At 35.3% G+C, this 20,662-nt stretch overlaps 1 protein-coding gene across 2 annotated transcripts in view; it reads right to left on the bottom strand.

Moving 5' to 3' along the window:
* Positions 1 to 20,662, bottom strand: part of FSTL5 (follistatin like 5) — a 948,118-nt gene that overhangs the window by 69,384 nt on the left and 858,072 nt on the right. For both annotated transcript variants that reach the window (XM_020969711.1, XM_020969713.1), the window contains one exon: positions 4,615 to 4,764. In XM_020969711.1, the coding sequence (XP_020825370.1) occupies positions 4,615 to 4,764 (150 nt within the window). The remainder of the gene's footprint in view (positions 1 to 4,614; positions 4,765 to 20,662) is intronic.

Raw genomic sequence — 20,662 nt, 5'->3', positions numbered from 1 at the left:
AAGAACAGACCAACAAAGAAATGAAACTGAAAATTGTTTCACTCTCTGGAAAGCAAGACGAAATTAAAAAAAAAACACACATAAAAATGACTTGGCTTTTTGAATAGCAGCAAGAACACTGCTGAGTCATGTTATATATATTTGTAATGGGTACAATCAATTAAATTCCATTTTTTTTTGTCAATGCTGAAATATGGAACAAGAATAAAAAAATATTGGATGGCAGAAGTTAGGGATGAAGATTTGAGTTTTGGGAAAGGTAGAAAGTCAGGGAAGCAGTGGTTCTACAGTAGTGATGGTGAAACAATAATGTGGCAACCAAGAGGCAATGATGAATATAGAGGCCACTGTAGATGAGAGAACCAGAGATAGATCACAGGTTCATAAGATAATAGGTTAAGAACTAAAAGGCAGTAAGCATGTAACCCAACCCCATCATTTTACAGATGAGGTTACAGAATCTGAATGAGTCAAGACACTAGAGATCATTATAAGAGCGAAAAGTGTGAATGAGATGATACAGGTGGAAAACATGCATGGCTGTGGTCAGAGAGTGGGATTTTTAAATTGTGAATATTGGAGGAGGTACAATTCTGAGTGATGGTGATGGTTCAGCTATGACCATGCTAGGGAGTGGCTATAGTTCGATGGAGATGGGAAAAAGCTTTAAATTGAGGATATTATGGCATTAAGTGGTCAAGATATTTAGGAGTCATCAACATATGTGCTGAATACATATAAATATATTGGGGAAACTAATTTTGCAAGAAGAATGTTGATTTTCAGCATGGGTCAGCAGTATAGAAAAGTGGAGATTTTAAAGTATGGAAGTATTTGAGATTAATTCATGAGATTTCTATGAGGCACTAAAATAAATATATGTACATATATTCAAATATAATTATAAGTTTATTTCTAAAAATAATTCTCCAGCTAATAATGTTCATTTAAGAATTGTGAATGTAACATTTTTTCTGTAAACATAGTTAATGCTTTTGATTTCATGATGTTTATGATGGTATGCCAGCAAAAGTCTCGACTGGAATTTTGAAAAGAATATAGATTTTATTTTTAATTTTATTTTTTTCCCACTTAATAGTATTTTATTTTTTCAATTACATGTAAAGATAGTTTTCAAATTTTATAAGATTTTGAGTTCCAAATTTTTACTCCGTTTCTCCCTACACCCCGCCCCAAGATGGTATGCAATCTGATATAGGGTATACATGCACAATATATTTCCTCCTTAGTCATGTTGTGAAGGAAGAATCTGAACAAAAGAGAAAAAATCAGGAGAAAGAAAGAAAAAAAGAAAACAGTATGCTTCAATCTACATTCAGATTCCATAGTTCTTTCTCTGGATGTGGATAGCATTTTCCACCATGAGTCTTTTGGAATTGTCCTGGATCATTGTATTGCTGAGAAGAGCTAAGTCTATCAAAGTTGGTCATCACACAGTGTTGCTGTTACTGTGTACAACGTTCTTCTGGTTCTGCTCACTTCACTCAGCATCAGTTCATACAAGTCTTTCCAGGTTTTTCTGAAATCTGCCTGTTCATCTTTTCTTATAGAACAATAGTATTCCATTACAACAATACAGATTTTAAAAGTTCAGGTACCTAATATTGGGGGGCTTTTTATTTCTTTCTGAATACGTGTTGGTAAAATTACTAAACATTAAAAACTATAAATATTTATTTTTAAAGATTAATGTTTAGATCATGCTTTTTTTGGTGCCTAATGTTTGAATCTTCATTTCAGGTAAGAGCCATATCTTCAATTGACTAATTTTTCATTAGACTATAGATAAATCATCTATTTTTAGTAGCATTAAAGTACAGTAATTAGCATGCCATAAAAATGTCTAGTGGGATACACAGATATTTTATAATAATTTAGTCTTATTTTAAATTTTTTCCTTACACATAAATCAATAATTCAAAAATAGGTCTAGTTAGAGCAGGTTTCACAGTCACTTGTGCAAGTTAAATTTTCAGTTACAATTACAAGAATGAGAATTTCATTTTTTACCACACCTTATGATTTGTTGATGCTAGTTACTAGAATGAATAATTCAATTTTTGTTATTATAATAGAAGCACATACATATTTCAGTGTCCACCATTCCCTATTAATTTGAAAACCGAACTCATTTTGTTGCAAATGGCAATCACATGGATAATAAGGCGTCTGACTTTGCCTCAATTTTTAGAACCTAGTAGGTTATACACACTTATATAATATATATATATATATATATATATATATATATATACACACATATACATACACACACACACACACACACACACATATATATATACACATATACATACACACACACACACACACACATATATATACACATATACATACACACACACACACACACATTTATATATATATATATATATAAACACATATCTCAAGTAAGATAGATATTTTAAAACAATTTAAAGAATTCAGTTGTTCTTTAAATGTAGGTAGAATTTCCACTTGTTGGCAAAAGATTGTTGACAATCCCAAAACGAATTTTTTTAATTGGCTGATCTTTTTTGCCACTGAAAGCAAAACAAAGCTAACCTTTCCTGGTCAAATGCCAACATTCTGAAAGAATAAAGAATGTATGCTGAAATACATTATCTTGTCCATACTTATGCCAAATTCAAAATTTATAACAGTGTGATTATCTCGGTATGGGATCAATAGACAGTATTAACTGTTTTAAATGTGTAATCATAGCTGTGTTATCACATAATCATAGAACCTTCCAAATTTGTATTCTAGGATAATTAGACAAGAAATGGTATGGTAGAATTATTATAGGTCATAGATTTGGGTAGGATTCAGTTTTTATTCTCTATATAGCTGTGCAGCATAGGCAAGTCTTTACAAGGTTCAGTTTCCTCATCCATAAAAGAGAAATGATAAAGGCAGACAACCCTCTAAGACTATAAGTGGTGGAACAAGTGGCAATCAGATTTCATATACTTTTGTATACTATGTCAGTTCAGTAAGTCCAATTCCCATTTTCTAACCACCCCCCTCAAAAATGCCTTTGTTAGTGGAATGTTGTCTGAATCAAAGGAGATAGTATATTAAAAAATGGAGCACAGGGAGTGATTTCCAAGGTCATCTTTTCCCATTCCCTCATTTTACTGGCTCAGAGACAGAAAGGATCAGTAACTTTTCCAAAGTCATATATATCCTGGTCTTCCTGATTCCCAAGCCTTCAGTCTCTAAACCGTTCTGTACACATCTCCCAAATCATCCTTCTTAATGTGCAGGTATGTCTAAAAATCTTCAATGTTTTCCTCACTTGCCTGCTTGTACTTTGTTGTCAAAGAGGACTGATGACATCATAGGGTGTTTTAAGTGAGGCAGAGTTGCACAAAGTTGTCAACCTCACTCTGTCTTCCAGAGTCATCAAAGTCCAGAGGCAAGACAACATTCAAGATGGCTTGCTATGGCCAGGAATACAGTGGATGAGCTTGGTGTTATCAATGTCTGACCAAGCCCTAAGTGATCCACAGCATCAGTTTTAGCCACCTTTATAGTTTTTGGAACAAACTGTCCTCATCTGTCCATTCCACTACATGTTTAGGGTAGACATCCCCTTAAGTCATTGATGGGTTTGAGGCCTGTCAAATTAATCTCAACCTAGTTTAGCTCTTCTCCCCAGACAGTTTCACCAGGGTATGGCCACTGTGTGTGTTATAGGGTTTTGGAGCATGTAGACTCAAATATAACCTTCTTACACTGGAATTTAAAGGCTGAGTCTGGTCCCAAGCTAGCTTTTTAGTCTCTCTGTAAACTTAATGTTTAATGCAATTCAAATAAATATTTACCTGCCTTATAATTATAAGGAGCAATGTAAATTCCAGCTATGAGTTGGCTAATGACCTAGATAACTGTCAGTTACAATGCTACGGTTTCTTCAGGCTATGGTTTAGGGACCAAGTGAAATGGGCCCTATAGTTGCTTAAAATGTCTATTCTGTTCCTAGCACCTAGAGGAATATGATGAACATGGTGATAAATGTTTGTTGAATTAAATTGAATTCCTGGCTTAGGATGACATTAAATTTACTAGAGAAACTTAAGGGATGAGTTGTTTTTAGGATTTCTCAGAGATCTTTCCCTCCTTTCTCCCACCCCCCCACCCTGAATATAAGCTCCATGTAACCGAGCAGCCCCACCTGCTCCCACTCCCCAGCCCCCTGCCTCATTATGTATATGCTTTTGCTTTTTTTTCAATTATGTAGGTATGGAAAAAATTACTTCATAAAACTATGTTGATAAGAAACTTGTGAAAATAATAACTCAATCTGTTTTCTTTCTTAAAAGTAATTTATGTTAAATGCAATTTGTAAACAATATTTAATTTCTCAAATTAAATTAGTACTTTCCATTAGAGTGGGGTAGGAAAGAAAAGAGAGATGAAAGACACTTTACTGTGTTCCCAGCACGTGGTCATAAGTGTGACACATCACTGGTTTCAGTGTTGGTCATCAATAAAGGAAATTGTAATAGCTCAAGATCATTTAATGTAATCGAAATGAGAAAATGTTTTTATGGCAGATTTATTTTAGTTAAACTTTAGAAAGAGTATTACCTGCACAACTTTTTGGGACTGCACATCAACAATAAGTACTCGGTCCAGAGTAGGCTGAGTTACATAAATGAACTTGTCTTTGACATTGACAGCAGAGGCCCATACACATTGCTGAACTGTATCCCCTTCAGCTTGGGGACAAACTTCATCCTGTAATCCAAGAAGAGAAAACAGAAAGTGAAATAGCAATCACACATCACAATGCAGAAATTTTAAAAAAAGATGGTGGTTGCTGTTTTTTCTTCCAAATTGCTCTTTGGTACCATGTGTCTTTCTGCATCACATGTTAAGAAAAAACATACTATCAAAATAAATGAAGGTGGTATATGGAACATAGTAAGGGCACAATCAAATGAACATTAAAGTCAGAATGAATGAAAGCCACTTTAAAATAAAAAGCATTTTCCCTAATCTTCTTTTCTTACTTTTCCAATAAAAGTATGGATTCTATTAGAAACCATTTTTCTCTTAATTGTCCAAAGAGTAGAAATTTAGCACTCACTTAAGGAAGATGAATGTTTAACCATCTTAACTGCTTACTTGTATTACTTGAATGTACTCTGTTTTGTTTCTTGCTTCAGTCCAAAATCTTTGAATTATAATAAAACAGGAGTGGAATATTCTATGATTGAGTACCTTTTTATGGGGTATAATACTTGAAAGGATGTCCAGGTACAAAGACCAGCTGTAGAAATAAGACTGAGAATCAGGGTAAATAAATTGTGGGAAGAGAAAGATGGCCACGTTTATATTTCAACTTTTATGCTTATGTGAAAGAACACTCAAGATACATTTAGGAGACCAAGAAGATAGTTCAAGACCCAGCTCTTCTATTTGCTATGTGACCTTGTAGAGCTCATTTAAAATCTGAGCTTCCATTTATAATAACAAATGCTAGTGAAAGTATAACATTGGAATGATAGAACACTACATAAAAGTGGCTTAAGCATTACTATTATCTATACCAGTTTTGATTTCCAAGCAACATCGCAGGTATAACAATATATGTTATTTTATTTTTGTCCCAGAATGATCTGTTATCCACTATGATTCTATTAGTTTGGTGATTCAGCCAACACAATTATACTTGGGTATATATCATCCATGGCCTTTACAGTCATGGTATCAATTTTCTAAATATCCCATCGGTAGGATTTGAAGCTAAGGAAATACTACTTTAATTTGGACAGAGGGTGTGACCTTCTTATTTTACACTCAGCAGCCAGTGAAGGGATACCACCAAAGTCTTTAGGAAGAAAAGTAAATTTCCCAGTAAAAAATATAAACTCTGCAGACCAAAATCACAGGGTCAGGGCTGGGGGTGAATATGTTAGCAATTTCTAGCTTAGAGCAAGAAATATGTATAACAATGAGAACTAACCTTATAAGAAAATGCTGTTGTCTACCCTTTTTCTCCTGTAAAGCTCTTTAGTGTATTGGTTTCAAGTGTGAAAATGAAGGATATGAACACATGCCCATCTTAAAATGCAAGAACAAGTATGTGTCCTAAGGTAAAAATAATTTGCTATAATCCCTCATCTCTCTCTAGGAGAGACATTATGGCATAGTAGATAGAAAGCCAACCTAAGAGATGTGAGTTCCATATTTGGCTTGGATGTATATTAGTTATGTGACAAGAAGCAAAATGTGGAAAACAATTTTCTAAATGTACAAATGACAAGAAAAAATGTTGATTCACATCACTACATAATTATTTCACACAAATATTTCCCAAAATGATGAAATCACAGGATTGGATAAAGACATCTCTCAAAAAAAACCTTTTTATGCTTTATTTAATTCTTCTTGACATTATAAAGCAGCATCTTTACCTTGAATGCCTATCAAATACATGTATCTCTGTCATATATAAAACATACATGTATATCTGTAGACACACACATATATATGTATACATGTACAAGCTTAAAATTTCATTGTCTTTCTAGATACCTTATACATATTTCAAAAAACCTGCAATTTCATTCATGTGTATAATCCCTTAAGATGCATATTGTAATGCAGTCATACCTGCCCATATGTTACTTTTGTCTATAGTTTCCCATACATTCTTTACAGGGTGTCTACTTACTGTGATGAGCCCATAGTGAAGTTCTCTTCATATTATATGGGTACCAATGTGGGCTCTCCCATTAATTGTCCCTTGTTTTCACTATCTGACCAACCCACTGCTTTTTCCAGTCACTCATTAATTTGATTCTATCCTTTGCATAACTATTATGTGTAATTCTTCATTTTTAATGTTTTACAGCCTGCTCACAGTCACCATGTGCATCTCCATTGATCTTTGGAAATATATAGTTCTTAAAAGTGCATGTTAAAGGTGAGATGAAGTACCAACTCAGGAAATTAGGGAACTTAGTTTCACATTTTAGCACTACTATTTACTACAAATTTCAGCAAGTTGCTTAACATCTCTGGGCCTCGTTTTCTTCATTGGTAAGATAACAGGGGTGGACTAGATGAATTGTAAGGTTATTTTCTGAGTCTTAGTTTATCTGGTGTTTATTAAATCTTGGATGTGTTCTATTTGCTGCAAGAGTTCAGTCAGACTTGAATACTATCAACAATAAACTCATTAACAAAGCTAAGGATTTGTTATTTATTATTCTTAAGAACAGGTTAGAAGCACCTGGTAGGGAAAATCAATGTGCCAATCCATCATCTCGTCCCTTCCTCAGGATCAGGTGATTTTTGTTTATTTGATAGAGTTTGCAACAGCATGCACTAAATAAGGACACTGAGCTTGGACGCCTGGCAATTATCCAGGATCCTATATCCTCAAAGCTTCAGGTTTAGGTCAGGGGAAGCCCAGCATAGCCACTTTGACTTTGGCTGACATAGATAACAGTTGGTCTCTGTCTAAATCAACTTCTGGGAAAAAATGGGGAGAGGATGGGTAGGTTTTGATCTGTTCAAAGAGTATTCAAGGCTCTATAGCCCATAATTAAACTGAAAACACTGGGTGAGTCATAGAATTAACTAATTTTTCTAAACAACTTTTACAAAATTAGGGCTACTTTGAAATTATTTTAAGATTGGAACAGCATACTTGTGCACAATGTCATGGACCCATCAATGTGTTTGGCCAAAAAATGTTTGGACTAGCCCTGGAGATTAATGTATGAAAGCAAACATGGTGTGGGAGGTTCCAGCTTCAGCTCTGACAGGTCCTAGCTGCAGGGGAGGAGTAACTCACTTCAGCTCTGAAAGGTTCAGTTTCTTTATTTAGAAGAGGAGTAAATAATACTTTCACTAATTAATTCGAAGGATTTTGGTGGGGATGGTGGGGGGAAAGGTAAGCACTTGCCAACATGAAAATGCTAAACAAATGGAAAATGAATATCACTGCTAATGACTTATATGGTATTAAAGTTGATGAGTAGAAAGAAACCTAAAAAAAGAAATGTGCCATCTCTGTATGCCCAGTGGACCAACTGAGTGGCATATAAGCATTATTCCATTTACCTAATCACTGCTATATCCTTTTCATTGTCATGCTTCCCTATCCAAAAGCACCTGGGATCCTGTGCCAAGAGCTTACTTTATAAAAAAAAAAAAGTTTAAAACCAATGTAAAAACGTGTATTCCAGAAGCTGAGAGGTCAGGGGAGGGCAGGTACTTGGGCAGGAGGTTGTCAAAATGCATGAATTTGGATCACTGTTCCTGAATGTTTCTGACAAAACCCTGCCAACTAATGGAGACTGTGAGTGACCCTGATACCGTTAGCCAAACAACTGCTGAACTAGTAGCCATTTCCACCACTTAATTTGCTACAAAACTGTTCAACAGTAAAATAAACCCTACTGTTGGGAATTATTTTCAATTTGTATGCAGTGCTCACCAGAGATCTCTGGCCATACATAAAATGATTTTTACATAGCCATTAAAAGTTTCCTGACATTCAGCCTGGGTTTTCCTTGCTCCATTTTATGCCATCACTTCTGATTATAGCCTATTAGACCACATTTTACAATACCTTTTCTATTGGGAGGGAGTTGTTGGAGAATGCTTCCTTTGTGCTTTAGAACTTTAATGATAAAAAAGGCAGAGATTCAGGAATGCAAAATAAGATTCAGAACATACGTAAAAACAGTGGATATTGTCAGAAATTATATAGAGCAGGACTATTAAACCACTTTTATAGAAACACACTATTTTGTGGAGTGAGAGTAAAATTTACAGGAAGTGAGGAATAATGTTAGACTGAATTAAAAGTGAAAAAGAAGATTCAGTCAATATTTATTCTTGTTTGCATTCCTTTGTTATATGCCTATATTTACTGACAACTCTTCTATGGTTGTGTATATTTCCTCTGCTCTTAATTCTAAGGATTATAGTAAGTCTCAATAGTTTAAAGATCTCACAGAAGCAGCTAAAATTATGAACCTTTTCCAGTATCACAGTCAACACCCTAAATTATTCAATTAATTAATCAAAATTTACAGGTCTGCATGAATGGGGAGAATTTCTATAATGGAAGTTCCTATCCTGGATGAAATCAGTACTCTTGACTAAAAGAGAAAGCTATCTAGAATTTCAAGATAACCTTTACGGTTTTTTTTTTAATGTTATCTATTATGTACTTCTGAAGTATGGATCTACTAGTACATTAGCTGATATAAATCAAACTGGTTAAGTTTAGGTGGTAAAAGAATAGCAACAAAATAGTCTGAATTTTGATTTCTCTCCTATAGCTTTGTTCATTATCTATTCCATTTTGAAATAAGACACAATTCAACCAGAAACAATGAGAATAAAAAACAAAACAAAACTCCGTATTTTTTAAGGGCACTCCTTTTTTTTCTATCCTGGTAAAGAAAGTGATTATTTGAAATGGGAACTAATTCTACTGATACCTGCTTCTTTTTTTTCATGTGGTAGAACATGGAGAAAAGGCAAGGTTTCTGTGCCCTCTTTCATTGAAATTAAGACAGACCCAAAACTTTCAGTTGTTATAGTTACACTGTCAGTTTTTTTACAGGATTAAATTCTGTCTTGGTTCCTTCTCACTACTCACACCACAAGGAACCTAGTCCAGATTCTCATCATCTTTCCCTGTACTATTTTATCAGTCTCCTAATTGGCCTCTTGTATCCTGTCTCTTCCTTCTCTAATACAACCCCCTCACAGCTACTAAGTTTTAACGCCTCTACTTGACACTACTGGTTTCCACTGACTTCAGGATAACACACAAGCTTCTCTAGCATTTAAAGTCCTTGACAATCTGGTTCCAATCTATTTTTCCAGAATGATTATGTTTTATTCCTATTCACATACATTACATCACTGCCAAACTGGTGAACTTAATTACCCCCATTCATGCCTTTGACTCTTTTCTATAGGCTATTCCCCCTGCCTAGAAAGTAGACCTTTTGGAACCATTAACAAGGCTCAGCTCAAGTACTATTTCTCAGTCTCTTTCCCTCTGTTTGTCTGTCTCTCTCCTCTCTCATTCTCTCCTCTCTCTCTCTCTCTCTCTCTCTGTCTCTCTCTCTCTCTCTCTCTCTCTCTCTCTCTCTCTCTCTCTCTCTCTTTCTCTCTTTCACACACACACAATACACACATTTATGCATAAGAATTGAGACTAGACATTAATATGGGCAACTCCATTGAGGAAATATAATTTTTCTTCCATACAGATCAGTCCTTGTTTGAAAATTATTATCATAGAATATTGGGTCAAACTCAAATAGAAGAGTTAATGAAACTGTACATAAGGATCCATGTGGTCAGCCATAATAACTTAGAAAACTACATATTAACATATCATCTGATACCTCTGTCATGGAGACATTAAGTGACTTACCAAAGATAACAAAGCTGGTAAGTATCAGAGGCAGGAGCTGAATCTGAGTCTTCCTGGATCCAAGTTCAGCTTTTTATCAGCCACAATATACTGAACATCTAATCTGTAACTGTTTATCTTTGAATATATTCTATCTCTCCCCTTTCCGGCCCCATTGAAGAGAACATGTTTCCTCAGGGCAGAGAAAATTTTATTTCTATATTTGTATCTCCTGTGATTAACGCGCTACCTCACCCTGGGTAAACACTCATTAATGACTATTAATTGATTGGTCAATCAGATGGTACTACTTTCAAATTCAGAAAAAAAAAACATTCATAGTAAATATAGAAAATCACATTCAATGACACTGTCAAAGTCTTTATTTTGTTGGTCTAATACCATCATCATCACTATGATCTCATTTTAAACAACACTTTTGAAGGACATTTCCTAGGAATATAATAATCACATTTAGTAAATTATCTTTCACTAACATTGTCCTCTGATGCATTATTATGGCATAGGGATGGCCGTGAAATTCTGAGGGTAAGATTAACATATTACATATTCAGGCAGGTAGCATTAAGGTGGAAAGGTATAGAATGAGGGCCTAATGTAGCCTAGACACAGAAACAATGAAAGAGTTCTTGTCACAGCATTGACTATTTATTGATGCATATTTCTGGCTATAGCAAATCTTGAGGACTCTTTGAGAATTAAATTATCTCTCCACTTCCTCTTCCCCCATAGCATTCTTAGTTTTTCAAAGTATTTTACATACTTTTTTTTGTTTTAAATTTGAATCTCACAACAGTCCCAAGATGTACATGCCATAGGAATCATTATCCCAAATATACTAATGAGCAAAATAAGGTTATTAGAGGAAAAAATATATACTTGCCCAGGTCCACAAAGCTAGTATGTGTGTAACACAGGATTTTATACCCAGACCTTCATGCCTCCAAGCCTGTGCTCTATCTTCTAAACCTTTTTAGATAAGGTTGAGAGTTGTATTTTTGTTGAAAGTTGTATTTTTGAAGAAAGTATTCAAAATAATTAAATTACATATGCATGAATTATTAAAGTATATTCAGTCCTTTTCCCCTGTGAATTTTGTCATACCAATAAATTATAAAAATATTTCAGATTAATTTAATATAATTTGACCATCAAATGATAACATACCAAAAGTTAGTTTAAACAATTACATCCAATTTTAGCTAGATTAGTGGAAATGCACAAGAAGCTCATGGTAATAACAATAATAACTCACATTTCAATAGCACTTTAAGGTTAATAAAGCACTTTTTTCATTGTTGTTGGTGATTTTTTTTGTTTTGTTTTGTTTTTAGTCTTGTTTTTGTTTTGTTTTGTTTCGGTGAGGCAATTGGGGTTAGGTGACTTGCCCAGAGTCATACAGCTAGAAAGTATTATATGTCAGAGGCCAGATTTGAACTCAGGTCCTCCTGACTCCCTCCAGGGCCAGTGCTCTATCCACTACGTCACCTAGCTGCCCCTGTAAAGCACTTTTTTCCCCACAATAGTTCTGTGACTCAGACACAAATATGCATAATATGCTTGATTAGGGTAAAATCTTGGTGAATTTTTTAAAAATGTGAACATTTATTGACTACTCAAACATTAAAGATTTTTATATTCATTAAACAGTCTAAAACAAATAAACATTTTTTAATTAACAGCTAATTTTTGCTTTAAAAAATTACAGGGCTTTCCTTTTAATCAACCCTTGCCCTTAAATATTAACATGGAATAATATTTTTAAAGTGATCTTCTTGGGGGGAAAGAAAAATGCCATCTTTACAAGCAAACCTGCTCTCCAAGCTCCTCACTTTGCCATGAAGGGTTGATGATGATACAAGTAAAAGACTAGTGTCTAGCTATACATATATATATATATATATTTAAAAAAGTTTTTTGTTTTGTTTTTATTTTTGCCCATATCAGCCAAACCCCCAAGGCCATGTACTACTAGCTCCATTATGGAAAACAAAATGGCAAAAAAGTCAAAGCAAAAAAATGCCAAGTTGATTTTTTTTTCTTTGACTAGCTGGCTTAACTCTATCGTAACGAGTAAGTTTCTCTTTGGGGAGAAAAGGAGAAGTGCAGTCAGTAGCTTAACCTTGAAATACATTGGATTCTGTCAAGTAGAGTCATCATGGGCAACATGGGAAGCAAGCACTGGATGAGTTACTAAGGGGACCTACTCTGTCCTCTTGACCCCAGAGCTTTGTGTAAATGGAGGAGGGGAAAAGAGTGGGAAATGAAGGAGGTTAAGGGTAGTGGCAGGTCTGCAGCAACTGGTTGTCTCCAGAAGCTAGAAAAGCTACTCTATAACCATGGTTGGCTTCACATCTCAGGAACGTCCATCTGGCTGACAAGGCTGCTAGAGCATGAAGGTATGTCATGGCCCATCTGCTCAGACACACTACATAGAAGACAATTGAGTCTCATAGAGTTTAAATGACTTTCTCAAGGCTACACTAAATCTACATGTGGGAGGTGGTAATCCCTGAAAATTAACCATCTAGGTAGTACTGACGAGCTTTTAAAGGCAAAAAAAAAGTGATTAAAATTTAAGGTAATACGAAATGGAATAAGCATTTATTAAGTGCCTACTGTGTTCCAGGAACCTTGCTAACTACTTTACAAATACTGCCTCATTTGATCTTCACAACATTCCTGTAAGGTAGGTGTTTTTGTTATCCTCATGTTTTATAATAGAGGAACATGACACAGAGAGAGGTTAAGTTACTTGTCCAGGGTCACATGGCTATGAAGTTTCTGGGTTGGATTTGAACTCAGTTTTCCAGATTCCAGACCCAGCATGCTATCCACTGTGATAGCAGCTTCTGACTAAAGTAGATGAATTTAAGACTCCTAGAAAAATGCAATCCAGTGGCTTTGTAAATTCCATGTGTACAGAATTGTTTCTTTCATTACTGATCTTAGCTATTTCAAAAAATCTCTACACTGATTCAAACTTCTGATTTTAATACCAGATCTGATTTTTCTTCTTCTTCTGTTTTTTTTGTTTGTTTGTTTGTTTTATGAGGCAATCAGGGTTAAGTGATTTGCCCAGGGTCACATAGCTAGTGAGTATCATGTGTCTGCAGCTGGATTTGAACTCAGGTCCTCCTGACTTCAGGGCCACTGCTCTATCCACTGTGTCACTTAGCTGCCTCTGTTTTGTGTGTGTGTGTGTGTGTGTGTGTGCGCGTATGTGTGGTTTATATATATAAACATTTATTTATTTTTGCTTTTTGGTGAGGCAATCAGGGTTAAGTGACTTGCCCAGGGTCACACAGCTAGTAAGTGTCAAGTGTCTGAGGATGGATTTGAATTCAGGTCCTACTGACTCAAGGGCTGGTGCTCTCAGATCTGATTCTTGTGAGAAGAAGTCACTCTGTCAGGGTTTCATAAATTTTTGTCTTGTTTTGTTTCATGAACCCATGTAGACTGTCTATTTAAAAGTTATAAAACTCTTAGAATAATGTTTAATGGCTACATTCATAATTAAAGGGAATGTTAACTTTCAGTAAGTAGTTAGTCAAAATTAAGGTCATATTACCTATTTTCCCCAATCCAAGTTCATAATAGATCCTTGGGGATTCTAGGTTAAGAACCTTTTCCCTAAAAATATAGTTGACAAAAACATGTCTCTAGCATGTTTTTTTTTATTTAATCATTTTTTCATCTAAAATTTAACAAATAGAAAATAATATGAGCACTCATAAATATACAGTAGGATAAAAGAAGAAGATAGTGCACTTTGAATCCCTATTATTATTGAGGTTGCTTTTCTTTTTAAATTAAAAACATGTAACCTTCAAAGCTATCTTATTTATAATTCTTTATTGACTTTTTTCCTGCTTTCTTTTGTGCATTAACAATATTCCAAATATCTTATTTTCTTTAGTTTTCCTTTTTTACAACCATTACTTACTTTCCTTACCTCATTTCCCCTCTTATTAAAAACAAACAAATAAAAACACTAAAGCATAACACTTGTATCAAATATGCATAAGAAGGCAAAACAAATTTCCCCATTGGTTATCAGAAAATGCATATCTTACTTCAGCCATGCTGACCTATGAAAAAGAAGTGTCATATTCAAAGTAATAAAAATGTGCATTTCAAATCAAATCAGTCATTCCTCACTGACACAATTTAGCTCATTTATATCAGTAATCTCTGCTTTTAAATAAAAGAACCTGAACCAATAGATAAATGCTATAAAATTGGACTCCTGTGCAAATGCAGACTTTACATGCTGCCCACTGATCTCCTCCCATTTATGTGAGGCTTAAATACTTAAAACTTAAAAGCAGGACAATGAGAGGATTGTGAAATATAACCATTGTTTCTAATGAAAGATTAGAAGTCCACTCTAAATCTAGGGCTTAAAAGATCAATTTCAGAAGTGAATTTCCTCTAAAAATGTATGCAGAAATATGCTAAGGAATAGTTCAAGGGAATTTGAGCTACCCTCCTTAGCATATTCTTCCTAGGATTCCATTATAAGTCCAAAGAGATAAAAGATGACATTTTGGTTTTTAAATGACTCTTTTGTAGGCAGAACTACCTTAGAGTAGAGAAACAGCCAGGAAGAAACTAGCTAATGAAACATGGAGATTGGCTTCTAAAAACAGTCGTTAATAGACTTTGAAAGAACTTTAAGGAATTAGAGGTAGACGGCATCTCTATGTTATTTTAGAGGCAATATGGTACAGTGGATAAAAGAACTAGTTTAAGTAGGTGAAGTAGAAGATCCCGGGTTCAAGTCCCATCTTTGACAGATGATGTTGTGAGATCATAGGCAAATCACTCACCTTCTCAGTGTCATAGGAAACCCCAAAAAATATTAAAACAAACTACCAATCTGATCAATCTTCTGATCCATTGTTTGATCCCCTAACCATCTACAGTCTGATAGCATCGGAAGCAGCCACTGCCACCAACAATGTCACTTCTGCTTCCCTAGTCCTGTGCTGGGGCCGGGACTGGACTGTGCTCCTCTCTCACCCAGGTCAGACAGACCTTTACTACTGACCTTTTAAGTTTGTTTTTTTTTTTTTGGTGTTTGTGGTTTGAGAAATCTGGAAACTGCCACAGCCTACAGTGATTCAGTCCTCTGAGGCCTGCTCTCTGCCTGCTGGGGCCTCATCTGTGTTGGCAAGCCCCCTGCTGGACTGAGCCCTTCTCCCATTGCAGTGCAACAGACCTTTTCTGTTGACCATCTGGGTGTCTTGGGCTGGAAACTTGTTTCACTCTGCTTTTTGTGGGTTTTGCTACTCTAAAATTTGTTTAGAATCATTTTACAGGTATTTGGAGAGGTTTAGGGAGAGCTCAAGTGAGTCCCTGCCTTCTGTCTTCCATATTGGCTCTGCCCCCCACCCCCTAACCTGTGACTTAGTAGATAAGACATTCTTACACTAGGATTCATGGACCCAGGTTTCCACTGATAGATTATAGAAGATCTGTGGACTTGAAAAGAAAAAAAATACATTTTTATTTTCACTAACTCTTGGTTTCCTTTGTAATCCTATGCACTGATTTATGTGTTTAAAATAGCATTCTGAGAAAGTGTCCAGAGCTTTCACCAGACTATCAAAGGCATCCACACAAACACACACACACACACACACACACACACGCACACACACACACAAGGTTAATATCACCTTCTCTAGATAACCTTAAAGAGTTTATATCAAAAAGCCCAAAACAGATTGCCCTGCAGCCAATTATGGTGATGAGCATCACCAAATTTAGTCATGTTGGTCCTCAGATTACATTCATACTGTCTTTCCTTGAGCTCCTTGTTTGCTCAAACATCCTGAAAATAATAAGTAAAAAAGTGTGATATATTACATTTTAAAAGTTCATTTTTCAAGTTGAACTCCTTTTTGACAGTTTGGTGACATATAAAAAGAAATATAATAAGCTAAAATATTAATGTTATAGGGAAACATGACAAAGATCAGTGCTAATGAAGAAAATTATCCTTTCTTTCCCCCAAACAAAAAGGCAGCAAGGCAGCAATCCCAGTAGTGGCAGATCTAATCCTCTTTCTCCTTACTGTCACTCTTCCTCAAATGCCTGGCTTAGTTTCCTTTCACATTAGTAAGAATACAATAGAAATCCCTTCATGTTAAACTTACACACTTAAGTGACATGATGAAAAGCCCTGGGGCAAACATAGCAAGAATCTGATCTAGCAAAGCCATTGGACAAAAGAAAAAACGGGAAGAAGAAAAGAGTAACTGATGCTGTACTACAGAAAGCCGACCCTACTGGCAATCACAGCTGAAACCTGATGTAATCTGACTGCATCAAAATAGAATTTTTATTTAGTGCAAACTAACAGAGAGGTTTCAGGAAGGTATTATACTCTACAAAAGATTCGGTTGTTATCTATATTTTTGCTGGTCAATGAGTTGTACAGAGAAGTACACAGTGTCTCTCAGTATCAACACTGTATATGAGGCATGTTATTCAAGTTGCAGTTTTATCCTTCGGTTGGAAGGAAAATAACGTTGGTGAAGCCTGTTTTCCCCAGGTACGCTCTAACAATTTTTACTAAACATCATGGTACTTGTTCTTTTTATCTCCCTTACTTCAGGACTTCAAGGCCCATGATTTAGTTAATGAAAATAGTCCTTTCCCCAGTTAGAAAAAAATGCTACAACTTATTCATATCTCATTAGACAGCCTTTGTGGGATACCCACAACAAAAAAAAAGCACCATTTGGTAGTTCTGCTTCTACTGACGAGCTCTCTGAAATCCAAGACATGTCTGTGAAAGATCCATCTGTTTCCAGTCTCATGTTCTCTCTCCCAGGCAGTCCATGGATTTGGGTCTTCATCACCTCTAGTCTGCACTGTTGTAACAGCCTAACAACAGCCTCCCTCATCCCCACTCTGCAACCATTCCCATCCACCCTTTAGGCAGTAGCCAAATTAATCTTTCAAGGCAAAGATCTGACCATATTACTCCTTTGATCAAAAACCTTCAGTGAATCCCTTTTGTTTCTAAGATAAAATTGACATTCCTTACTCTGATCCTTAAAGACCTTCTTAAACAAGCATCAACCTTACTTTCCAGAGTTATTTCATGTTACTGCCTTTCATGTATTCTTTGAGTTGTTCAAATCACAGGTTGTGTGCCTTGAATGCATTTTTTCCTCATTCTCATCTTTGGGAAACCTTTTCCTCCCTTTGGATATCAGCCTTTCTGTAAAGCCTCTCCTGAGCTTCTTACTTGAAAGTGTTTTCTCCTTGGATCCCATAAAATTTTAGTTTGTATTATATTTATTTGTGCACATCTCATATCTTCTCTGTACTCTGATGTACCTGAGGTGTTTCAGCAGGAGTATAATGAGACTGTGGAGGAGGCTTACAACAAGAGTAGAACAACATTTAGTTTCTCTGGATGCTGTTGAGGGAAGCCAGGGCCAGTCAGATCCCACAGACCCCTCTGTTTTCCTTTAGCTAAAACTGCTCCTGCATCATGGGTGGGAGAAAAAAAGTTTCCCCAGGAAAATGTTGGTCCTATCTTAGAGGCCAATATTCCAAAGCATTTTCATGGTTTATTTTTTTATTGTTCTTCAGAATGATCTATTTTGTGTAAAGAGTACTTTTTTTCCCCGAAGCATGCATAACCTGTCTCATTCAATGGGTCAGTGTCAGCCAAATCACAACAATATCTTTTGGTAGAATTTGTTCAAATCTCCCTGCTTTTAACTCATGTCACAACAACATTACTTTTTGATTTTTATTTTGATGAACCAATGCCCTCAGAGTTTAATCACTTCCTTTAAAGAGCCACCACTTGAATTGCAAGAAAAGCACATATTTTGTAGTTCAGCTTCTTGCCTATGCCACATTTCTAGCACCTTGTGACAGCATATCTAAAATGAAAGGATTTTTGAGACATGAATGAACTCCTTATAAAGACATGAATCTATAAAACAGAAGTCCAGAGGTGACAATGTGGTTACAGAGTAGGCAGCCTCCGCTACCAAGTCTCCTTCCTAATCTGAATATTTCATAGATTGTCTCATCAAATCAGATTAATATGTATTCCCATTACTACATTGGTAGTAACAATAATTATGATAGAAAAGACAAAAGTCTTGCTTAAAAAAGTGTCCAGTATATAAGTAATTAAAGGCCCATAAAATTCTATATATACTTGGATATTTACCCTGCATGATAAGGGGGAAAAAACATGAAAACAACATTCTTGTTTTAGGAACAGAATGTTATAAAAGAAAATTCAAATTAAACAGGGCACGAGATACTATATTGATTACAATACTCTGGTGAACTAATTATTTTAATATCAAGATTAGTTGATTTGTTGCTTAAAATAATAATTCTCAAATGGAAGTCATAAAAATACATCAGATAATTTCTAGTTCTCGTTCAAAACACAAGATTTCTTCTGTGCATCTAGAGAAATTAGGTAAATAATAGCCAATAATAATGTTTATATAGTACTTTAAGGTCTGTTAACTCATTTGTTCCTCAGAACATCTCTTTCAGATAGGTATTATTATCACCTCCCATTTTAGAAATGCAAAAATTGAGTCTGCGAGGCTGTCACAAACCTGCAGTCACACAGTTAGCAAGCATCTTGAAACCTGATGCAAGCTCAATTATTCCTGATTACAAGTCCCATACACCTAGCAGCCTACTCCCTCATAAGCTGCCCCCCCCATTCAAATGATGATCTATTGGTAGGTATGCATTGTTGAAATATAGGACAGTGGAAAGACCACAGGATTTTAAGTAGAATGATTTGCATTCAAAACACGGCTTTGTCACTATCCAATGAGACTTTGGGTAAGCAACTTAATTTCTTAGTTTTCTTTTCTATAAAATGAGGGATTAGACTAGATGGGCACTATGGTTCTTTCCTGCTCTAAAACCATATGATCCTTCCAGAAGAATCATGTTACTGTTTGTTGTTGTTAAATCATTGTTCAGTCATGTCCAACTCTTTGAGACCCCATTTGGAGTTTTCTTGGTAAGAATTCTGGAGTGATTTGCCATGTCCTTCTCTAGCTCATTTCATAGATGAGGAATGGAGGCAAACAAGGTTAAGTGACTAGCCAAAGGTCACAGAGCTAATAGGGGTGTAAGGCCAAATTTGAACTTGGGTCCTCCTGCAGGCCATCACTGGGCCATCACTCCATCCACTTCATCACCTAGCTGACCAGAAGAATCATACTATATACTTTAAATATTCGGAATGTGCCTCTTGGGAAGTGGAGGAAGATAGAATGGTTTTATCCTGAACTGTTGAGCACGCAGTCTTCTTATATTCCCTGAGACCCCAAGATACTTTGGGTTCTTGGCAAGATATTCTTACAACTTATTGTGGTTTTAGATCCCAAGATTTCTATATTAATTCCATAGTTTAAACATAATTTTTTAAAATAATTTAGCCTGTGAATTAGTTAATTATTTAGACCAGTTGATTTTGTCAGTTAAAAGAAATTAGCAGAAGTGACAGAAGTGTTAAATTACATTTTGATTCCCTCTTAGTACAACACTAAATTTTAAATCACACAATTTTCACTACAAACAGTTATAATAGTGGATCAATGGATTTGATTATTTTGAAATAAAATTACTATGGCTATTTTTTCCAGTTCTATTTCAAAGACAAATGCTAAAAATATTCCTCAAAGAGTTTCATCTGGGATTATTGATTAGTGGCACACTTAATTTGGATTCAAAAAATAATTAGCATACTTCAAATTGATGCAGTCCTATAAAAACCTGGTTGTCCTGGGTTTTGTATTCCATATACTGGACTAGGTAGAAAACTTCAGAAATTTCAACATTTCTCTACTGGAAAACAAACAAACCCTTAGAAAAGTCATCCAGTCCTTTCTTATTTTATTAAATAGTAGACTGAGAATGAAGTGACTTTCGTCTGGTCACACAGCTAGTGAGCAGCAGAGATGGGATTAGAATACAAATGCTCTGACTTCTAATCCATTGCTTTAAAACAAAACAAGCAAACAAACAAAAATTGCTGCTTTTTGTCTTTCATTTCCAGTTAACTTTTTCCCATAGAATCCTTCCTTACAAAAAAGAAAATACTTAAGCAAAACAGACAGAAGAAACAAAAAAAAGTCCCTCACCTCTTTAATTAAACTTACTGTTCCATAGTACTTGCTGATTCACAGCTTGGAGTTGAAA

The sequence above is a fragment of the Phascolarctos cinereus genome, unplaced genomic scaffold (assembly GCF_003287225.1).
Source record: "Phascolarctos cinereus isolate Bilbo 61053 unplaced genomic scaffold, phaCin_HiC Scaffold_9;HRSCAF=440, whole genome shotgun sequence".
Taxonomy (NCBI): domain Eukaryota; kingdom Metazoa; phylum Chordata; class Mammalia; order Diprotodontia; family Phascolarctidae; genus Phascolarctos; species Phascolarctos cinereus.
Note: the sequence above shows the minus strand (reverse complement) of the source record. Positions and strands in the feature narration are given on the sequence as shown.